General features: G+C 42.3%; 1 protein-coding gene across 1 annotated transcript in view; it reads left to right on the top strand.

Moving 5' to 3' along the window:
- NARS2 (asparaginyl-tRNA synthetase 2, mitochondrial) overlaps nucleotides 1–19,881 on the top strand; it is a 48,192-nt gene that overhangs the window by 5,638 nt on the left and 22,673 nt on the right. Inside the window, exons 5-6 of the mRNA XM_066570225.1 lie at nucleotides 1,588–1,668; nucleotides 9,233–9,333. Of these exons, the coding sequence (XP_066426322.1) occupies nucleotides 1,588–1,668; nucleotides 9,233–9,333 (182 nt within the window). The remainder of the gene's footprint in view (nucleotides 1–1,587; nucleotides 1,669–9,232; nucleotides 9,334–19,881) is intronic.

The raw sequence follows: 19,881 nt of genomic DNA, 5'->3' as shown, positions 1-19,881 counted from the left end.
AAATTATCAAGACTCTCTGTAACTTTAAAAACCTCTCTTTTTTAGCCTGTTCATTTCCAGGAATGAATGACTAGTGCCAAGTGCCTTTGGTTTGGATGTTGAAAGCTAAAATGTCCTTTTTAAATCTTCTGAGAATTGTGGTCCATGTGGGGTAGGAACATTGTTCCTAGGCACAGTAAGATAGTTGCATTGTGAATGGCAAATTCCATTCTGTACATTAAGTTCCAGGTTTGTGAGAGCCAGTAATGCAACTTGAATTATTTTAGAAGCTTTTATAAGGGGAATTATCCAAGAGGTTTTATGGGGACTCTCTTATTTCAGATCTGTGCAGTTTGCATTACTTTCCAAAGCATGTAAGGGATCTTCCATGTGAAGTGTGCTTCTTTACAGCAACTGCTACCACTGTATAAGGAATTTAGGCATTTTTAAACATCTCATGTGGAGCTGGGAGGCCAGGTAACCAGCAGGTCTCTGAATATGCAGGGAAGTGTGTCAGAGGCCTGCATTTTGTACTGGTAGACTGAAACTTCCTTCTCCAGGCAAAGCAAGTAGCTCTGGATCCAAGTCTTCCTTCTGTGCAGTAACTGGATCCCAGTGAGGAGTCAAGGTCTTTGCACCTGTAACCAAGGTAGCCTAGAGCTGACTGCAGGGACTTTGTTCCCTCTTGGTTGTGTTACTGTACTCCCACAAAATGCATTGCAAGTCCATATGAGGTTTTTGTTCCAAATTAATTTTAGAGTGGGCAGCAAATACTACTTCTGTCTTCCTAGTCCCTTAACAAGCTGGTGAGAAGGACCAGGACCTCTCATGTGACTGACTGGATTGTATTATTCTGGTAAAAGCTGTGCAGCTAAGATGTATCTATCCACTGAATATTGGGTTGCAGCTGTTTTAAAAGCCTATGGCTGCACTGCAGAGAAATCCAGAGAACAGGGGCTCTCTTCATTCAGCCTTACTGGTTTCAGAGGCCTCTGCTGGATTTATGAACTATTACATGAATGTGTAATTCTGCAGGTACCTAGAACACAACCAAGCCAGGGTATACCCTGTCTCTTAAAATTAGCTTGACTTCAGTATCTTAGAAGATGCAAGGTAGGACTGACACTTTATTGGTGGTTGGGTGTTAAGGTCTCTTTCATCCAGTACGTGATTTTTGTCATCCAACACATTTGATCACTTCTCTTAATGCAGCACACAAAGACTGTTCTTTGCCTACCACTGCCTTCCAAGAAGCTGAAAGAAACAAAGTGTTGAGGTCTTAGGGGTGAATTTGATTGAAACTGCCCAAAACTATAAAAATGATGGAGGAAGTGAGAAGAAAGGAGAATGGTATGGAAACAGGCCATTGCAAAAAAACTCATAGTAATGACATAAATCTCTTTTGGCTTTGAAGCCTGGAGGAAAACACACAGATAGTAAACAATGATGCGTAAGTCATGGTAGCATTTAGTTTGTCATCTGTCCCAGAAGCTGCCCAAAAGACTCCATGTGCTCTCCTGGCTGGGGGCTAATGGCCTAGTTATGTGTGCTGGTTGATGTCATCCTTCAGGGTGACAGCTGTTAACTTTGCTGTTCTGTCTGTTCCAGGATAATGGATATGTGCATATTCATACCCCCATAATTACATCCAATGACTGTGAAGGTGCTGGGGAACTCTTTCAAATTGAGGTAAGTTGGGTTGCATAAAGTTTGTTTGGTTTGGTTTTTTGTGTTTTTTTTTCAAAGCAGTTCTTGAGTTATTAAAGGTTAGAGGAAATATTTATCTTCATAAACCCTTTTATGTACTTCTGTGATTTTTTTAATAAAGCAATCCTTTGTTTCAACTAATAATTTAGACAGTTAAACAGATACATTATCTTTTATTTTATTGCTATTTTGTGCCTTAATCAGCACCTTTTTTACTGATGAGGTTGTTCTATTCCTGGTGCTGTGGAAAAATTTACAAAGAATAACAGAGGGAGGTGGAACATCTTAGTAAACAGAATTATGTGATCATAAGAGCCCAAGAGATGGATTGGGTCATTCAGGACAGACTACTACACTCAAGTACTTCTTAGCTTTGAAACAAATAATATAATTAATCATGAGATAATTCTTAAAAAAAAAAAAGTCAGCAATATCTGAAACTCCTTTTCACCAGCATGTACATACAGGTTCCTCCCTACAAGCTATTCCTGTTGTATGTTGGAATTCTCCCCCAATATTGTCAAGCTTCCCCATAAACACCAAATTACTGCCACAATCTATTGTTATAAGAGTACTTCACATCATGGGTCTGAAGCTCCTGTGAAACTGAAACACAGCCATAACCACTAAGATCTCCCCCGCAGATTTCTCATGATTCCCGACCCCACACAACAGCCCAAGCTACACGGATTCTTACAATTAATCATAGAGAATTCCACTGTCTTTTATACTTCTGTATCTGAAATTCAGTCTTCTGTCTCAAACAACGGCATCCATTGCCTCTTATGTGTATCGGCTCCAGCTTTGCTGGTGATTCATCTGTAATCAAAAGAAAAATTGTTGAGGTAGCAGTTACTTGCTGTGGGACCGTGTCTTCCACTCTGCACAGCCTTGTGACAAAAAAAGCTTCTGTCTGCTTGTTCTCCAGGATCTCAAGGTCTAACCTGTGCTACCAGTGATTCCCTTGCAGACCAGTACATGTAGCTCAGCTTTTTGCTTGCTGGGACAATAGGGTTGATTAGCTAAACTAAATTGTTCCTGTTTAATTGAGATGCCTTAATGCTACCCAAGGTTCACTCCAGGCTGTTGCATGCAAATTAAGACGTGAAAACAAGTGACACTTAATGATGGAAACATTATGCAGTTTGCAGCTGTACAGTGTATTGCGTCTTCAGGACAAATTGTATCCACTTGAAAGCTGTAGAGGATGCAGGACTACAGCGTAGGTGGCTGGTAGTGACAGCAGCCCTGATGCAAATGTTGACTGAGGTGCTAAACTGTGAGCCTGAAACTTGTATAAACTGGATCTTATCGAAATGCATGGTTCAAGGTGGATATTTTACTCCTTTCCAGTGGGAATGCTGAGGTGCAAATAATACCTGTCTTGGAGAAATGTAACTACAGCTGTGCTTGAAAAGTGTGCACTAAGTGCCAAGCCAGACCCCATTAAATGGCCTGTGCCATAAAGGAAGGAATTCACAAACCCACTTGCTGCTGGGAGGAGGGGAATTCTCCCTGATTTCCTGTTTTTTCTTTGATTACAGCTTCACTGTCTGGCTTAATTTAGGACTTAGTTTAGTTTCTGCAAAGCGCTATTCACAACTGGTCCTGGCTAGCAGAATTCTGAGGCTGCCTGCTATCCTGCTGGGGTCACGTCACTCCACTGGAGCACTGATACTGTTTTTTGACAGTGAAAATATAGGGAAGATTAGGCCTGCCTTGGCCATGTATGTGATGCTGTCAGACACAAAATAGGAGTCACAGAAGGGTGTCAGACATAATAATAAGGATATGGTGTTTGCAGCAAAGCCCAGAATCTTCATATGCTTTTAACCAAACCAACTATCAAGACATTCTTGTCTGCTGTATTCAGTCACTTTTTAAACTAGCCTTTAATTCACTGTTTGAACAAGACAAGGGAGAATATGAATTCATGTTCCACTTATTTTTGAGAAGGAGCTAAGATTTTGGATGAAAACAACCTTCAAATTGGATTCTTCAGTTTCAAAAAATATTAAAATCCTGTTCCTTAAGTTTTAAGATGAATCTTCTAGCTTCAACCAGAATTGGTGTTCTATTACTCCTGAATTTGTAGTAATTGCAATACATCTGCTGTTAACAGGTTGGGGTTTTTCTGCCTTTTGGGTTTGTTTCTTTTTTTTTTTTAGCTCCCTTGGGCAGTGTGTAGAACTAATAGTCTCACCAGTTTTGCTGATCTGCTGCAGGTGAAGTAAGTTGAAGACTTTAGTTGAATAGCCTTTAGGACCCAAGTAGAGGCTGCTTTTGTACCCACTGTGTACTATTGTCTTTAAGTAGCTGTTTTCTCTTACTACCACAGTTTTAATCCTCTGACTAACATCTGATGGCTGCTCAGGCCTGTGCATTCTTTTGAAAGGATGGAAAGTGAAGAGAGTATGAATATGTTTTTACATGTGAGTTGAAGAAATGGGGGAAAATGTATCTGAAGTTTGAATGAAAAGGCTTTTTGAAATGTGGTCTTTGATTCCCAAAACTCTTAATCCAGTAGGATTTGTGTTTGTTTATATGTTCAGCTTCCTCATTATCTTTATTTGGTTTTGGATGTACTGATGAGTCTGTACATAGCTTTGGTTGGGATGCTCTCATATTAGGGCTTGGGATGGGGGGGAATCCGTATTCCCTCACTGCTGGGCAAATCAACCAAATGTTTTTAAAATTAAGTACTGTAATGGTGAAAAGAGTGCAGTAAGCAGGGGACATTTTAAAGAACAAATAAGTCACAAGATGGATAACAACTCCAGAGGAAACTTCTCCGCCTGAAAAGTGTAGGTTTGAGGAGAGACTGCCAGAAGTGTGAAGACTACTAGGCAGACCCTAACCCACATCAGCAACACCATCTTGTGGCTTTCTGCTCTGTTGACAGTGTCTTCCTGTAGTGGGAGCATGTAGGGGAGAAAGCATCTTCTTTGTGCTTCTTTCTATAAAGTAAATATATTGAAAATACTAGAAGACCTTTGACTGTTGAAAGCAGTGTTTTAGTATCATCCAAAGCAGGATGAGGTAATTCTTGAAATAGGGAGAATGCAGATCAGCAGGGGCAGATAGCCCTTTTTCTATTTTAATTTGAAAATAATTCCCCTATACCAGCAGTTTTAGCACCTATTCCTCAGCACAGATTCTTTCCTTGCTTTTTTTTTTTCCTATTTTTCTCTTATTTCTTCTGAAGTCTAGAATTCTTAGCAGTTTTTTATGTTGCAAGAAACTTTACCCAGTCCCCTTCTGTGGCTGTGTCCTAAGAAATTTGCCATACTTTTGTCCTTGTGACCCAGCTGCATATCTGTTCCCTGCTATTTTCAGTAGCCTCCCACTCTGCAGTGTTGAAGACTCCCTGTTTTATGAGTCTCTTGCTCTCTTTTCCACTTTGCTGCCTGGAAAATTTTCTTTGTATGGCTGCTTTCAGCTGATGTGGAGAAGGTGGAGGCTTCTCAGTGCTCTGTAAGAGCCTGTCTGGCCCAGGACACTCCAGCTGGTTCAGTGTGGGTCTCCACAGCCACTTTCCCGGCTGCCCAGCTGCAGCCTTTTAAGGGAACTCAGTATGCAGTGAGTTCCAAAGCATAACAGCTGTATCATGCATTCACAGCTCCTTAAAGAAGATCTCACATGTAGTTTTTATTGCCTGTGGCCATATTCCTTCCTGGGACCACTCTCTATGTGTAAGGAGTGCTGCACTCTCCCTGTCAGAGGTAAAATGTGCTCTGTGTGAGGCTTGTCTCTTCCCATGCACACCTCACGGCACCTGGCTGAGCCCAGGGTCTGGATCAAGCCATTTCATTGCTTGAAAAGTTATTTAACTGTAAGCCTGAAGAACTGTCTGGGTATAGTTCTTCTCTAAAATGCATCTGGAGATTGGGGCTTTCGAGGGTTTTTTGCCCCTTGCTCACAAGAGTCAGTGTCAAAGTTTTTAGGTTCCTGACAGTGCAGGTTTGTGGCTGTGCCAGCTATGGCACCAGCAGTATGTACCTGCTGCTGAAGATGCAGAAACTTACTCCTGCCATCCCTTTGGTACTACTGAAAAATATCCTTGTCAGCACTGAAGAAAGCTGGGATCTGCTGGGGAGGATCACAGTTAAGCACAACAGTATTAGTGTCTGTAAGGTGTTTTCCCTTTTAGAGATGTGTGATGGTCTGGGAGGCAGCCAGTGCCTGAGAGACTGGTACTTCAGAGAAGTGCTCAGCAGGGATCAGGGTAAGCTGGACCTGAGCTGAGGGACGGCTGGCTTTTTCATATTCTAGCTCTCCCAGTTTCTCCTCATTTCTACCTGATTCATATCTGCCTGTCCAGTCCATATTTATGAGATGTTATGCATTCCAGTACATATTTATGAGATGTGTGTCTCAGCAGAACCAGCTGCTGTTGCTCAGTGCAAGTCCAGCTGGTCAGAATTAGGACTGGAATTGCAAGGAGGACTTCTTAGAAGTGAGGAATTTTGCAGGGGTTGTCTGAAAAGGAAAATCCAATCATGTTTATGATGGGGTATCACAGAGGGCAAATCTGGATTAAAGATGTGTTTCTGGGAAGCTGCAGCAGCATGGTTGTGTGGGCCTGGGCTAGAGCTACAGCAATGATTTCTATGAGCTTTTCAAGTCTTCTCTGATCCCTTCATGCTTTTGGCTTGCATAGAGTGTAAGACAGAATCAAACAGTTTGTACTCTCCTGAAGCTAATTGCCTCAAGGAGAAGTTAATACAAGACTGACATCAAAGGGAATAATTTTAAATTAAATCATTAGACATTTGAGGAGATGGAGAACAAAACAGGTACTAAATCCAGTTGTTCTTGTATTTAGAATGAGAATAAAAAGCCTTTGAAGTTGACGTCAAATACTAGCATGTTTATAGCACATTTGCTCTGAGACACCAAGATGTTTCATACAGATTCTCTCTCCCTTTTCCCCCATTGTAATTTGGGTAGTTTTCGACTCTGGGATGGAAAGAGCTTGAAAGGAAACCCATAATTCACCTCCTAATCTTTTATCAAGTCCGTGTTTTGGGGTTGGGAATTGGCAGAAGCGTCCATCTAATTGAAGTAAAAGCACCACAGTGTTGTTGCTTCATTTTGCTGGTCATGTACATGAAAACCAGTCTCACCCAGTGTCAGCAGTGAAGGGATAGTGTCCCCTACCGTTTGTGTATCAGTAGCTGTGGTTTCATATAATAAAGAAGCCATCTTGCTCTAAAAGGCTGAGCATGAATCACAGGCACAGGCACTTGGGAACATTGGCCTGTGCTCAAATGTATAGGAAGGAATCACCTCCAGCGGATTAGCTGATACTTGTATCTATGAAATATGCAGCTGCTAATTTTGGAATCTTCCCTTGCTGAAGGTGTCCCTTCTGAACAAAAAGGGAGGCATTTAATTTTTCCTGCATAGGAAAGTTTTCTGCATGAGCTGTGTTGTACTCTTGTATTGAGTATTGTGCCTTAGGATGAGAGAGAGCAAGTGGGCAGCTGTGGAGAGGGGAGGTGATCAGATGGTGATGGGGCAGTAATATTCAATCTAAATACTGCTGTGTTTATGCTTCACCTTCTGTCAGAAGCCATTCAGGAGCTGCTCACAATGCAGACAAATATCTTGGGATCTCTCAGTGACCTGTCAAACAGGCTGCAGGTTTTCAGGAGCCCAGTTGAGTTGTAGATTGTCTCACTTTATCTAGTCACTTACTGTGTTTCTCTTTTCCTTATGTCTCTCTGAGATCACATCTGATTTGGAGAATGAAAAATTACGCAAAGTCATTATAAATAAACCAGACCCCAGCTCCTGGAGACAGTTGTATCCTGTTTGTGGATCTGGGAGGAAGCATTGAGATTTTGTGGCTGACTTCTTGTTCTTTTCTGGCTTCTAGTTTGTCTCTTTCTCATTGTTTAGAAGTTGCATCCTACAGGATTAGGTGGGATTTTTCACTGGTGAAACAAGGAATGTCTGAACTAAGCTTGCAGGAAAAGAGAAGCCAGAAACCATGGCTCTTCTCTTTAGTGTTCTGGCCATGGTTCTGGGGCTGCAGTATGTGAATGTTTGATGTTTATTAATATCCTTATTGTTTTTGAGCAAATGCTCTGGGTTTGTTTGATGAAAACAGTAGGGACCTGCTTCTGCATCCTCAGAGTTTGGTGTTTGGTTTTTTTAGAACCACAAAACCTTTGAAACGAAGCAGTCCTGGGGTTAGAGCCACAAATTGTCATCTTTTCATTGATCTTTGTGGAACAAGGCAAGCTTGCTCTTTTCTTCAGTGTGATGCTGTGAAGAGATAAAACTGCCTTGTCATCTGAGGTTTTTGGAAGTCACTGTTTTATCTTTGTGATGAACAGCAGAGCTTCTGAGAACAAAAGCAAAAGCAACACCTTCAAGCTCATAAGAGAAAAATGGCAGGTTGTAGGCTATCAAAGACTGGAGAACAAGGCTCCCTGTGACAGAGCAAGTTGGGTGGCTGGAGGCAGTGGCATACTTAGCTGAACTAGCAACACTTAGCATGACTCCTAGGAGCTACACCTTGGGTATTTCAAACTTATTTCAGAAGAAAGTATTTGTTTGGAGGTGAATGTAGATCAGCCAGACCTCAGATTAGCTTTGAAGTTTCATTCTGTTTTTCTCCTGAACCTTTGGCTCCTCCAAAATTTAGGGATGTTATTGAAATATACAAGATGTTGAAACACAATATCATTTATCTTCATGTTTCTTTAAAAGTCACTGAGTTGTGACCTCTAGAGATCATCTAATCCGTCTCACTGTGCTCAAACAGGGTCAGCTGGAGCAAGTTGGCCAGTACTCTGCTGCTGAGTTTTTTATATCTCCCTAGATGGAGACTTTACAGCCTCTCTGGACAACCTGTTCTAGTACTTGACACCCACAGTAAATATTAAAGGTTATTCTTGTTTTCAGATGAATTTTTGTGTGTCTTTTTTAAAATCTGTGCCTATTGTCTCTTGGGACTTTTTTTTCTTTTGAGGTTTTTCATAATGGAACACTGAACTTGTTAAATTTTCTATTACTTGTAGATTTTTTTATGCTTAAAATATCTGATGACCTGAAAAAGGCATGTAAAAGCTGAAATGAAACAGAGTTTATTTTTCACTGCCTATATAATATGTAAGCTGTGATGTCTCTAAATTAATATTGTTTCAGTTGAGATATTTTTAAAGACTGAATAACAAACAAATCTTAAGAGGATATTGCATTGCTTTTTTTTTTTATTACTGTTTGTCTTTTTCCAGTGGAAACAAATTCATTTCCCTGCGAAAAGAAAATAACACTGTGTTAAAAGCTTTTTCTGAAAGTCAGTGGGGCTGACACAGAAAACACTCCTCCATTTTCTCATCAGGCTTGAAATTGAATTTTGAAGGCAATGCTGTATGAAGCTTCAAACTACAAGTGATAGCGATTCTTCTTTTCCTCCTCTCTGTTCATCTTGGTAGGAAAGTGAAAATTGATGCTTTGAAAAGAGGGAAAATAAGCCACGTGCTGTGCTTTTTATTTAAACACCAATGGTCTGACTTGTTCCTCATTGTTACAGACATCAAGAGAGGAAAAGGAGTCAGTGGAAAAGAGCCATTTCTTCAATGTGCCTGCCTTCCTGACAGTTTCTGGCCAGCTCCATTTGGAAGTAATGGCAGGGTGAGCAAAATGAGAAGTTTTCGTCTTTGTCTGTGGGATATTCCCAGCTGGTATATATTTGGTATCCATCAGGTATCTGCCATGGTTATCTGCCAGAAATGGACTGAGTGGCAGTGGCTGGATGATGGATACTGAGAGGCCAGCCTAGAGAGAGAGCTGGAGCACCTCTTGTGTGGACACAGGCTGAGAGAGCTGGGATTGTTCAGCTTGGAGAAGAGAAGGCTCCAGGGAGACCTTAGAGCCCCTTCCAGTAGTGAAGGGGCTACAAGAGAACTGAGGAGAGGCTTTGGACAAGGGCATGGAGTTACAGGGCAAGGGGGGATGGCTTCAGATTGAAAGAGGAAAGGCTTGAATTAGATATCAGGAATAGATATTAGATATCTTTACTTGAGGGTGGTGGGGCACTGGCAGACGTTTACCAGAGAAACTTGAACACGTCCAGGGATGCATGCCCCATCCCTGGATGTGTTCAGGGCCAGGTTGGGTGGGGCTCTGAGCAACCTGGGGTAGTGGAAGATGTCCCTGCCCATGACCAGGGAGTTAGAACAGCGTTGTCTTTGGGGTCACTTCCAAAACCATTGAATGATTCTATACTCTGGAGGGCCTCACAGCATCTAGAGAGTTAATGCTGTGTGATGTATCTGTGCAGTGCTTTTGCATCCAGAAGAAGTTCATTTATTTTTGAAGACTGAAGGGATTCAATACCATTTGAGCTGCAGGCCTCAAAAACTCAGTGTACTTAAATAAAGTAAAAATAAAAGGAGCAGGTTCCCAGAACAGCTATGCTCCATTATGAATAAACACATCTAAATGTAGATGGCCCTAGATTTATTCAAAATGGCTGTAAGAACAACACACTACTGTAAAATAGGAACATGAAGCTGTAATGTACTGTATGCTGAAGAGCATTGATTTTTTTATTTATCCATCCTTAGAGAGCAAGGTACATCTGAGTGATATCAATGGAAAAAGTATTTACCAGACAAGTAATCTGCTGAGTTTAGCTTTATCTTAGAGCAGGCTGTGTACTATTTAAGGGGTACAGCCTGATGTAATAGAGTGAGATTGTATTTCAGGTTGATCATTAGAATCCACGTTCCTTCTTTGGACTTACTTGAATTACATCTTTCAGTAAAGGTCACAATGCATGACAGTCAATTAAGTCTAACACATACAAACCCATGCCATCTCATTTTCCAGGGATCAAAATCTCTCCCCCTTCAATTAAACAAAGCTTGCCCCAGCTAATATCTGAGATGACACAGCTACTATCTGCTGCCAAGTGACCTGTGCTTTGGCCACAGCAGGCAGGGCACCTCATGAGAAACACCCTGTCTATCAAGAATGTCTAGCTTGAGTATTTCTGCATATTGCAGACATTGAGCTGGTCTGAGAAGAGACCATGTCACTCAGGGAGAACAAACCAGGCAGAAAAGAGATTTCTGAAAAAATTTATATGTTTTGATTTGTATGCAAAAATTGCCCTTTGAACAATTTCATTGCAGCTATTTATCAGCAGCCAATAACCTGTGCTACAGTGATTACATAGAAAAACTCCAGTACTGATTCTCAGTATTGCATATTCAGGCATGAACAGCAAACACTATTAGAAATACAGGTCAGAACTCCCAGATGAAAAGGCCAATCTTTAAAGTTCACATTTTCCAAAGCTAGGATTTTATCCCTCCCATTTTCAGAAGGTTTCCACTCCACAATAACTGATCACTTTAAAAGTGTTTTTAAAGTCACCATAAGTTCATTATGAGCCCTCCTTGGTACATGGCAAACAACTGCAGTGATACCTCCCTGAGATCTGGTCTCTGACAGGCTCTATCAGCAGTCCAGCTGGCCAGCAGTGGTTTGGCTGAAGTACCATGTCTGAGGAGAATCCACATTGCAACTGCTCAGAAAAATGTGCCTTCAGATAAGGGTTGTTGCCCTGATTTCATGCCAGCTACTCAGTGTACTAATTTAGTTAATTTATTGGGAAAATTCAGTGTAGATGAAGACCAAACCCATTATAAAAGAGAACTTTCTCTTTGACAGACTTGAGACTTTCACTCTTAGTCTTAGAGTAGTAAAAAGTGAGTTTTCCACCTCCAAAATGGAAATATTCTGGTCTTCCCAATAAACAAATCAGGTAAAACAGTAAAGATTTATCTGTTTTGGATTTGATTCCATGAAATTTACCCTTTGTTTTAGCCAGACTAAATTCTTCACATCTATAAAATTATCTAGTCATCACAAATTACTTTAGCTTAGATATAATGTTAAGTGTTGTAGTCTTAAGGCTCTCGAGAACACTTTGTTCCTGAGAATTTGTGGGAGGAGACTGAGATAGAAATGCTGAGGAGAACCTTCCCCATCCAGTCTTGACCATATTCTCTTGTGACTTTTAGGACTTGGGAGAGGGACAGATCCTGCTTAAGTCCATTAGAAAGTAGAGGTGGAGCAGGATAGGTGTGAGAGGCAGGTAGGAATTTGTCCTGGGAGAGGTGTACGTAGAAGGGGAGCAGAAGGTCAAGTAGGCAGTCATGTAATTTTGGGGTTAGCTTTTAGCTTTACAGAGCTCATAAGCAACCTCCAAGCTGTGGCTGGAAAAGGCTGGAAAGGGAGGTATGGAGGAGACTTACCAGATGAGTCTGGAATCACATCTTCTGTGTCCTTGCAGAGAGTTTATCTGCAGACCTGAATGCCCATGCTTGTGTGTTGTCCAGGGCTCTGTTTCATGGCAGGGTTGCTTGGGATGCTATTCCTGATCACAGGAGAGAGCAATGAGCCATTTATAGTTGATGAGTTTTTTCTTTGAGGAAAAGTGGGAAGAGAGATGTTCCTGCGTTTATTGACCGTCTGCTGTGCTGTGTGTGCTTGTTACTGAAGGCAAGGTCAGAGGAGTTCATCTTGTCTCTCAGTGTGACACACACGGCCTACTTGGCACAACTTCTCGTTTCATTGTGCCTCAGCAATGACAGCATCTAGGTTGTCTGCTCAGCATGTCTGAATCATTGTCAGCTGCTGTAAATCCATGGGCTTTTTAAGGTCTCCAGAAAAGTCTTTATTCAGTAATAGAGCTCTCCCCTTCAGTCTCCTCAGTCTTCGATGAGTCAGTAGCCAGTGTGTGTGGTACAAGTGTAGGGCTGTCTGTGTCCTCATATCTGGTTTGAAATGTCATTGGTTTGCTGTGAAGTCCATGTGGTATTCCTTGCCCCCAATCCTCTGGCGAGGACAAAAGCCCCCTTGGGGACCTGAACTGGGCTGGAGGGTCTGTGACAGCTGAAGATGATTCAGAACCATACTGGAGACAGCCAAAGCCATTTGTTGTCAAGAAGTACAGCTCACTGGCTGCAGTAATTATTTTTTTTATTCTCCTTTCCCACAGGCTGTACATGCTCCTCTCTTTTCAGCCCTTCTTGTTAATAGTTTAGCATCAATGTTTTTCCCTTGTGCCACACTTCATCCCAGGCCCTGTCTGTTCTGCCTTTTGCATCATGAGCTTAAATAAAATTGCTTTTCTTAAAACTTCTGGGAGCTATCCCCTCCCTAATTGGCAGCATATGTTATCTCATCATTCCTTGCCCTCCTTAGCCCTGTTTCTTTTCTCTCTTATCAGGCCCTCACTAGGTTTCTCCTCTCTTGTTCATCTCACATTGTGTTGAAGTTCCCTGCAAATGGCTAAAAGGCTGAGAGGCAACCTTATAGCAGCCTGTTAGAATCTGCAAGGAGGTTCTCCAAAGACAGACCCACTTCTTGCAGTGGTGAATGACAGGAGGACAAGAAGCAGCGGGGATAAGTTGAGAAAAGTGAAGTTCTCAGTGGACTTAGGGGGGAAAATAATGGAGAAATCAGCAGTGGGGATAAGTTGAGAGAAGTGAAGTTCTCCGTGGACATAGGGGGGAAAATAATGGAGAAATCAGTCAAACATTGAACAAGATTGATGAGAGAAACTGTGTGCTCTTCATCAGAAACGCAGCTAGGTGGAGCCTTGAGCTGGTCTGGCCTTTTTGCTGACCCTGCTTTGAACAGAAGACTGAACCAATGACCTCCTGAGGTCCCTTCCAGCCCAAGTAATTTTCTTCTTCTAAGTTTTTTCCTTGCCTTTGTTCTCATTGTCCTCTCCACCTATTTCAGGCACAATACCATCTTGGTGAATTATCTTTCTAGCTGAGATAATTATCTCTCTAGTTGAATTTCAGTTCAACATCCCCAGGACTTATTTTTTTCCTGCTAACTTAAAATCTCAGCCTTTTATTCAGACTTCTGCCTGCTAACATCTACTTATCAAGCTTGGTTTAGATGCAGCATAATTAATCCCTCTCTCCTCAAGCACATCCCCTTGATTGCTAAACCGTCATCTATTCTGCTGCTCTTCTGCCTAATCCAGATGTTCTCTGCAATCCTACAACTGGTTTTGCAGGTTGCAGAGAGGATCTAAAAAGCATTTCAGTCATCCAGACTATTTTGGCTGTGTCTGCCTGAGTTTGTAGAGAGCTGAACTCAGTGAATTTCCTGTTGTTTGCAGAAGGTACTAAAACCACACTGATCTCACTTTTAAAATGCCAGTACTTCAGTGTTTTTCAAACCGTGGAAAATGAGAGAGAGCTGTCATTTTGATGTTCAAGAAAACACTGCAGAGCTCAAAAGAGATGTGTTTGAGGCTGCCTTCCATAAAAAAGGCTTCATTCTCAGCAGTCTGGCAACACATGCTCTTAAAATTTTATTCCAAAATGACTTGCTAATGATGACACAGATTACATTGTCTTTAAACAAATATTTGCTCTACACTGTACAATTTTACATTCTTCTGAATGCAGCTGCAGGAATGATGTCCAGTTGTATAACATTCCTGTTGCTAAGAAGTAACAAAAATAAGTGCAACTATTTATCTTGGATGTCTGAAAAAAATTTTTTGACATTTCTTGCACAACATTTGTTTGAGTCTGAGTCATAATGCAGACTCTTATAATTAGTGCACTAACTTCCATTAATTAGGCTGACACTTAATTGGATCTATAAAAAGCAACCATGACATGTCTGGTTTTAATCAATTACTGCATACTTCAGTCTGGTTCATGACTGCTGCAGTGATTGTTAATGACTTTGTCTTACTGGGAGGCCAAATACATCAACTCTGTAGGTACAACAGTGAGTCTAGAGTTGCTTGGCTAGTTGGAGCTTTACAGCCACATGGATATACTGTTGGTCCTTTTTTCCTCTCCACATTTTGGGGAGGGTAAGCAGGTAATCTGCTAGCAAGCATGGTGAGTGTGTGCTGAGGTTAGCTGCAGTTCAGTTATGTTCTGGGATCCTCACATGCAGGGCTGAATGCAATCCCTGCAATCTTGGACTATGTGTTCTTTGTCTTATATCCTTGCTGTAAAAATCAAGTGCAGGGAGCAAGAGAAGAGACAGTTTTATGCTCATCTGGTGAAACGTGTCCACAGCTGAAATTCTTGGTCCTCATTTTACAGGTAAGCTAAGTTGAACCAGTATGTGTCTTGAATCCAGTGCATAGTCCCTTTTCCTTCTCTGAATACCTGATCATCCCTGTTCCAGTCAGTGGTAGGTGCTGTAGGGTCTGTGGCAGGAGAACCCAGCATCCACATGTGTGGGGGGCCTTGCAGCTCCACTGCACCTGTGTGCCTGGACAATGCTGTGAGAGCTGCAGGGGTTTAAGAAGCTGTGGCTTTGTGAGTGACAGTACTGGCTGTCACAACCCTCTGCCCACATGTTCCTCTGCCGTAGTAGCCACGTTTGTGGTGACTCCTGGAAACTTATTTTACTTTGTGACTGAGGCAGGCAAGAAGCCTGTGGGCAGCTCAGCTCGCCATCAGTGGCAAAACAACACCTTGGCAAACTTAATACCCTATGAGAGCATGAACCTGCCTTGTGTCCAGGCTGCAGCTCCTGCTTCTCAAGGGGACTCCATGCCTCAGGAGATGGCTCCAGGACGAGATGTGAAGTCAGGCAACTTCAACCCTATTTGCTCCCACAGCTTTCCTTGAAATAAATGCACAAATCCATTAGCACATGCCCTGAAGTTCTTCGATTTGCTGCCATTGTACTAAAGTAGAATAGAATATAGAAACGTGTTGTAGTCAGCTGTAACATGTTGCATTTTATATGGATTTTAGTAATTTTTTTATACAGTTGCTTACTTTGTTTAGTTACTGTAGAATTTGAGGCTTTGGAGGTTTTAAATAGTTACACCCAAACTTTGGAATGTGGCCTGAACCATGACTCCCTTTGCTCAGTAATGCACCCACTGATGCTTTTTTGTGTTGTGATTGATACTTGCAGAACTCATATAATCAATGTTCATCTGAAAAAATGAAAAAAAAAAATTAATTATCCTCTTCCTGGCTGTTATAATGCAATTTTTATAGAACATGGGTTTTTTCCACTTTGAAAGGAAAAAGATTTAACCCAGTTGTTCCCTTCCAGTGTGTTGGTAATGTATTTTAATGCCTTAGAGTAGGAGTCAATGGGATTATTAAGTTTGAAAAACATTTTAGCTACCTGTTTTATTTAAATCTTTAGAACATTTTGTATCACTCCTTTGTAGAATATCTCTGTTAGCTAGAGAACGGGAAATGATTATTTGAATAAATCCTCAACTACTCTGGTGGCTTTCATCAACCCAGCTTGAGTTTTCATTGCTAATCAGCCATTTTATTGACTTTAATTAGAAACAATAATATCAAAACTAGGACAGAGCAAGTCTCCACTGACAATGAAGTACAACACTTGCATAGAAGGGTGGAGGACCCAGGCTGATGAGGTCTTTCAGCCTGGAGCAGATGACTTGTATGGCTCTGAGTAACTCTTAATGTCCTTTGTCTCAGTTTTCCCGTGTTCTCCTGCCATCTGTAGACTAACAATCCAGGGTCTAGCTCTGCTGAGAGGTTTAATAAACAAACTTCTGAGTGCTTTGCCAGATAATTAGGGTATATAACACTTTGTTGTTAATTACTCAAGTGTGCCTGGATCATATCCAAGCAGAGGGGGATGACCTGGGAAGGATCCTTGTCCCATCTTCTGTTTTGTGCTGCTGAAGCTGGAGCAGAGGCTGTGGCAAGGGGAGAGCAGGTCCTGGAGCGTGGCAGGAGGGTGCTGTGCACATGCAACCTCGCGGGCATCATGGATCCCTGCCCTTTGGAAGTTGCAGCGAGAGAAGCTGCTGCATTGCTTCACTCTGACTGGCTGCAGGGGGAAGTTGGCACTTCCCGGTCCCTGTCTGGGAACTTAGACAGCTTTCTTTTTTTTTAATTTATGTATTTATTTTTGGCTGCTTACAAAAGGAAGTACAATCCCATCTCGTTGCAGCATGAGCCAAAACCTCAGCACTCAGCACACCAGCTCTGCTGCCCAGGCCTGAGCCTCACATACTGCTACAAAAGTCCTTGTCAAGATGCAGCTTTTCTCATCTGCATTTCCCCAGAGGGCAAGCAGAAATGGCCTGTGAGGAGTCTTTAAAAACTCATTTTTCTGGGTAAAATTCAGCCCCTTCTGCTGCCTTTTCAACAGAAATGTATATTTTCATTGGGCAGAATACAAACCATCAGACAACAGTAATGGGAGCATTATTTTTGCACTGAGGTTAAAACCCAGATATTGCTGTCCAACTCTGACAAGTATTTTTTAACACAGTCTACCTAGCTCAAGGATTATTCTGAAAAATAAGCTCAAAAATATTCTGTCTCTTGTCCCCACTGCTGGGCATCTGTACCTCGCTATCATCATTAGGAGCTCTGGGCTTCCAGCCTCTCCAAAAACTAGACCTAGGAAACATTGGGCTGATATTTTGTATGGTTGCTTATGTATGTGGTTTTGTGCACAGGGCCAGAGCATCTTTCAAAATACAAATTTCAGCATCCCTGAACAATCCCATTCATGTTCAGGTCAAGCACTGCAGCTAACTGGTGCATCCTGGCAACTGAGCAAAGTCACCTGCTTATTTCAGTGGAGCAGGCAGGTCCTCCATGCTCAAAATGAATATGGTCATGCCAGGACAGAGTGGAATTAAATCAGATGGCTCACTTTATTAACTTCTTTCTTTCCTAAGAGAAAGGACAATGGGTAGATAAACTCCTGGGCTTCAGGGTCACCTTGCTGAGGGTTTCTCCCTCTCTGCTGACATTGTGTGTTCTTTTGTGTTTGGGTTAGAAGTTATTGTTTCTAGATTTTCTTGCAATCTAGATTTTAGTATGTGTATGGCAGGGAGGAGTTGGTGGATTATAGTGCAAGGGAGCGCACCCTGTGTTGAAGGGTTACATGCTGTATTCATTTAGCATGGCCAAAGATGAGATTTGGCACAAGTCACTGTTCAGCTTAACTTGTCCCTGCAGATAGTGCCAGAGTAATCAATGCACGTGCTGTATTTGGGGGTGACAGCAACAGCACCATGAAAATGAATTCTTCCCCCTCTGCCATGTTGGTAGTGTATTTTTATGGCTTACAGCAGAAATCACAGGGGTGATGAAGTTTTGAGAAACATCTTTGCTCCTTGTGTGTACTGGTGTGGTTTAGTGCTTAGCCCTGAGTCACAGGAACCAGCTTCTGCCTCCAGCTGTGTCACTACTGTGTGGTGTGACCTTGGCATTGGTTGTAAGCTGACTGTGCAGGGATTGCATCTTCTTGATTAATAGCCTTGTTCAGAGTTATATGCCCTTGGTTCGACAGCACAAATAAGTCTTTATTACCTTGGTAGCAGCGTGGAGTCCTGGCTCAGAAAAGGAGCACAACCCTTTCCTGGCTTGGGAACCAACAGCACAATTAATTCTATTTGGATTGCGCCATAAAAGGGGCCAGTAAGGAAGAGACGCTGAGGCCTACAAACATTGCATGAGTTTAATTAAAAGAATGATTTGAAGCAGCTTTGGGTACAGATACTTATTACTTCTCTATTGGTTCCTCTCGCTTCCTCTGTAATGAAGTGTCAATGAACTCGAACAAAGTGAGCTTTCATTCTGCATGGCAGAGAGCTCCCAAAGGTGGCTGCTTCTGGAGACTGTTTTAGTAGTGTGTGAAATAAAGGTGAAAGGGGGGAAGTTTCTCCCTTCCTGGCTGTTCATAGGGCGGAAAACACATGTGTGGCCTGTGCAGCAGTGAGCCACCCCCATCCATGCAGAGGATGGCTGTGTCCCAGCAATACTTCCAGGTACTGCTTTGGTGTCCAGAGGGACTCCTGGGAGCCTGTAGCTAAAAGTGGCTGGGCCCTTCACTGGGCTGGGGTGAGAAAGCTCAGCGATTTGCAGGATGGGGCCCTGGCTTTTGATGCATTTCAGTGTGTTGGAAGGAGTACTGTGGGTATTCTCTTGGCCTCCACATTAAGCTCTCAAATTTTCCCAGAGAACTGGGCAGAGGGAAATACAGTCACAGAAAGGGAGCAATTAATTAAGCAGCTCTGTGCCTTCTTGTGGTGTCGACCCCAGCAGTGCCTGTGAACTGCATAAATGCACTCAGGCTTGCTGTCCAGAGCTCTGATCTGGGCAAAGCTGACTGCAAAAGGACTCGTTTCAAAGCCTCTCTTGTATTCTTTGGTAGCACATACAAGGAGAGTGTTACAGACATTACTGCTCTGCCTGTAATGGCTAGGGAAAAAGGCTCAACAGATTAGTGGGCTTTTTTTTTACCTCTCCTGTGTGTATGCTTTTGTTGGAGATGAGGAATTAGCACTACTGATTTTTTTTTAAAGACTCGTGAGTGCCCACAACCCAAACTGACCTAGGCACTTTTGGTGACTTAGACAGAATTTTCAAGTTATTTTTAAATGCTGGAAGTCTTGCAGAGGTCTGGGAATGTTAAATGATTGATTATTTGCATCATAGAGCATAGGAGTCACAGCCCTGCACTGAGGCTCCATTGTGCTAGGTGCTGAATGCACAGAGAACAAAATGACTGGGTTTGCTCTCAGTACCATGAAATCGGAGCAGAGGCAACTCCCATCCTTCTTTTCTGATATATCTGTGCATGCTCAGTGTGATACAGCAGTAACAAATCACAGATATGTTTTTTATAGCAGATGAAGTACAAATAAAGACTTGATTTGTATAATGGGCATTTGCTTAACATCTTGAATGGCCGGGCACAGTAAACAGTATATAAATGCCTAGATGGAAAATAATTGTTCATGCACAGGGCTGATAACAGTGACTATGTGTACTTTCAGCTGTGTTTCTCTGTTATGTCCAGGCCTCTGGTCAGTGCTACAGTGCTGTTACCAGATGACTTGTATTTACTGCTCTCCTTTGATCGCTTTGCCAGTGTGACATCTGGCTAGTTTCCCTTTGCCAAGGTCCCAGGATCCTGGGGAAGTTCTCACAGTTACTCGTGTCTGTCTTTCCCCTTTACAGTTAGCCTGAGAAGTGAATGATTCCTCCCGTCCCTGCAGGTGGGGGTTTATTTGATGGGGAGGGGGGCTAGGGGGGGTGAGTGTTGTTTTTCCCTTTTCTCAAGGGTCAGAAAACTCAGCCCCACACGAGCAATGTTAGGTTCTACAGGCTATCACAAGGCCCTTATATTTACTGTCACTTTGAGGTAGTCCATAGA

Source organism: Molothrus aeneus, chromosome 2 (assembly GCF_037042795.1).
Source record: "Molothrus aeneus isolate 106 chromosome 2, BPBGC_Maene_1.0, whole genome shotgun sequence".
NCBI classification, from domain to species: Eukaryota; Metazoa; Chordata; class Aves; order Passeriformes; family Icteridae; genus Molothrus; species Molothrus aeneus.
Note: the sequence above shows the minus strand (reverse complement) of the source record. Positions and strands in the feature narration are given on the sequence as shown.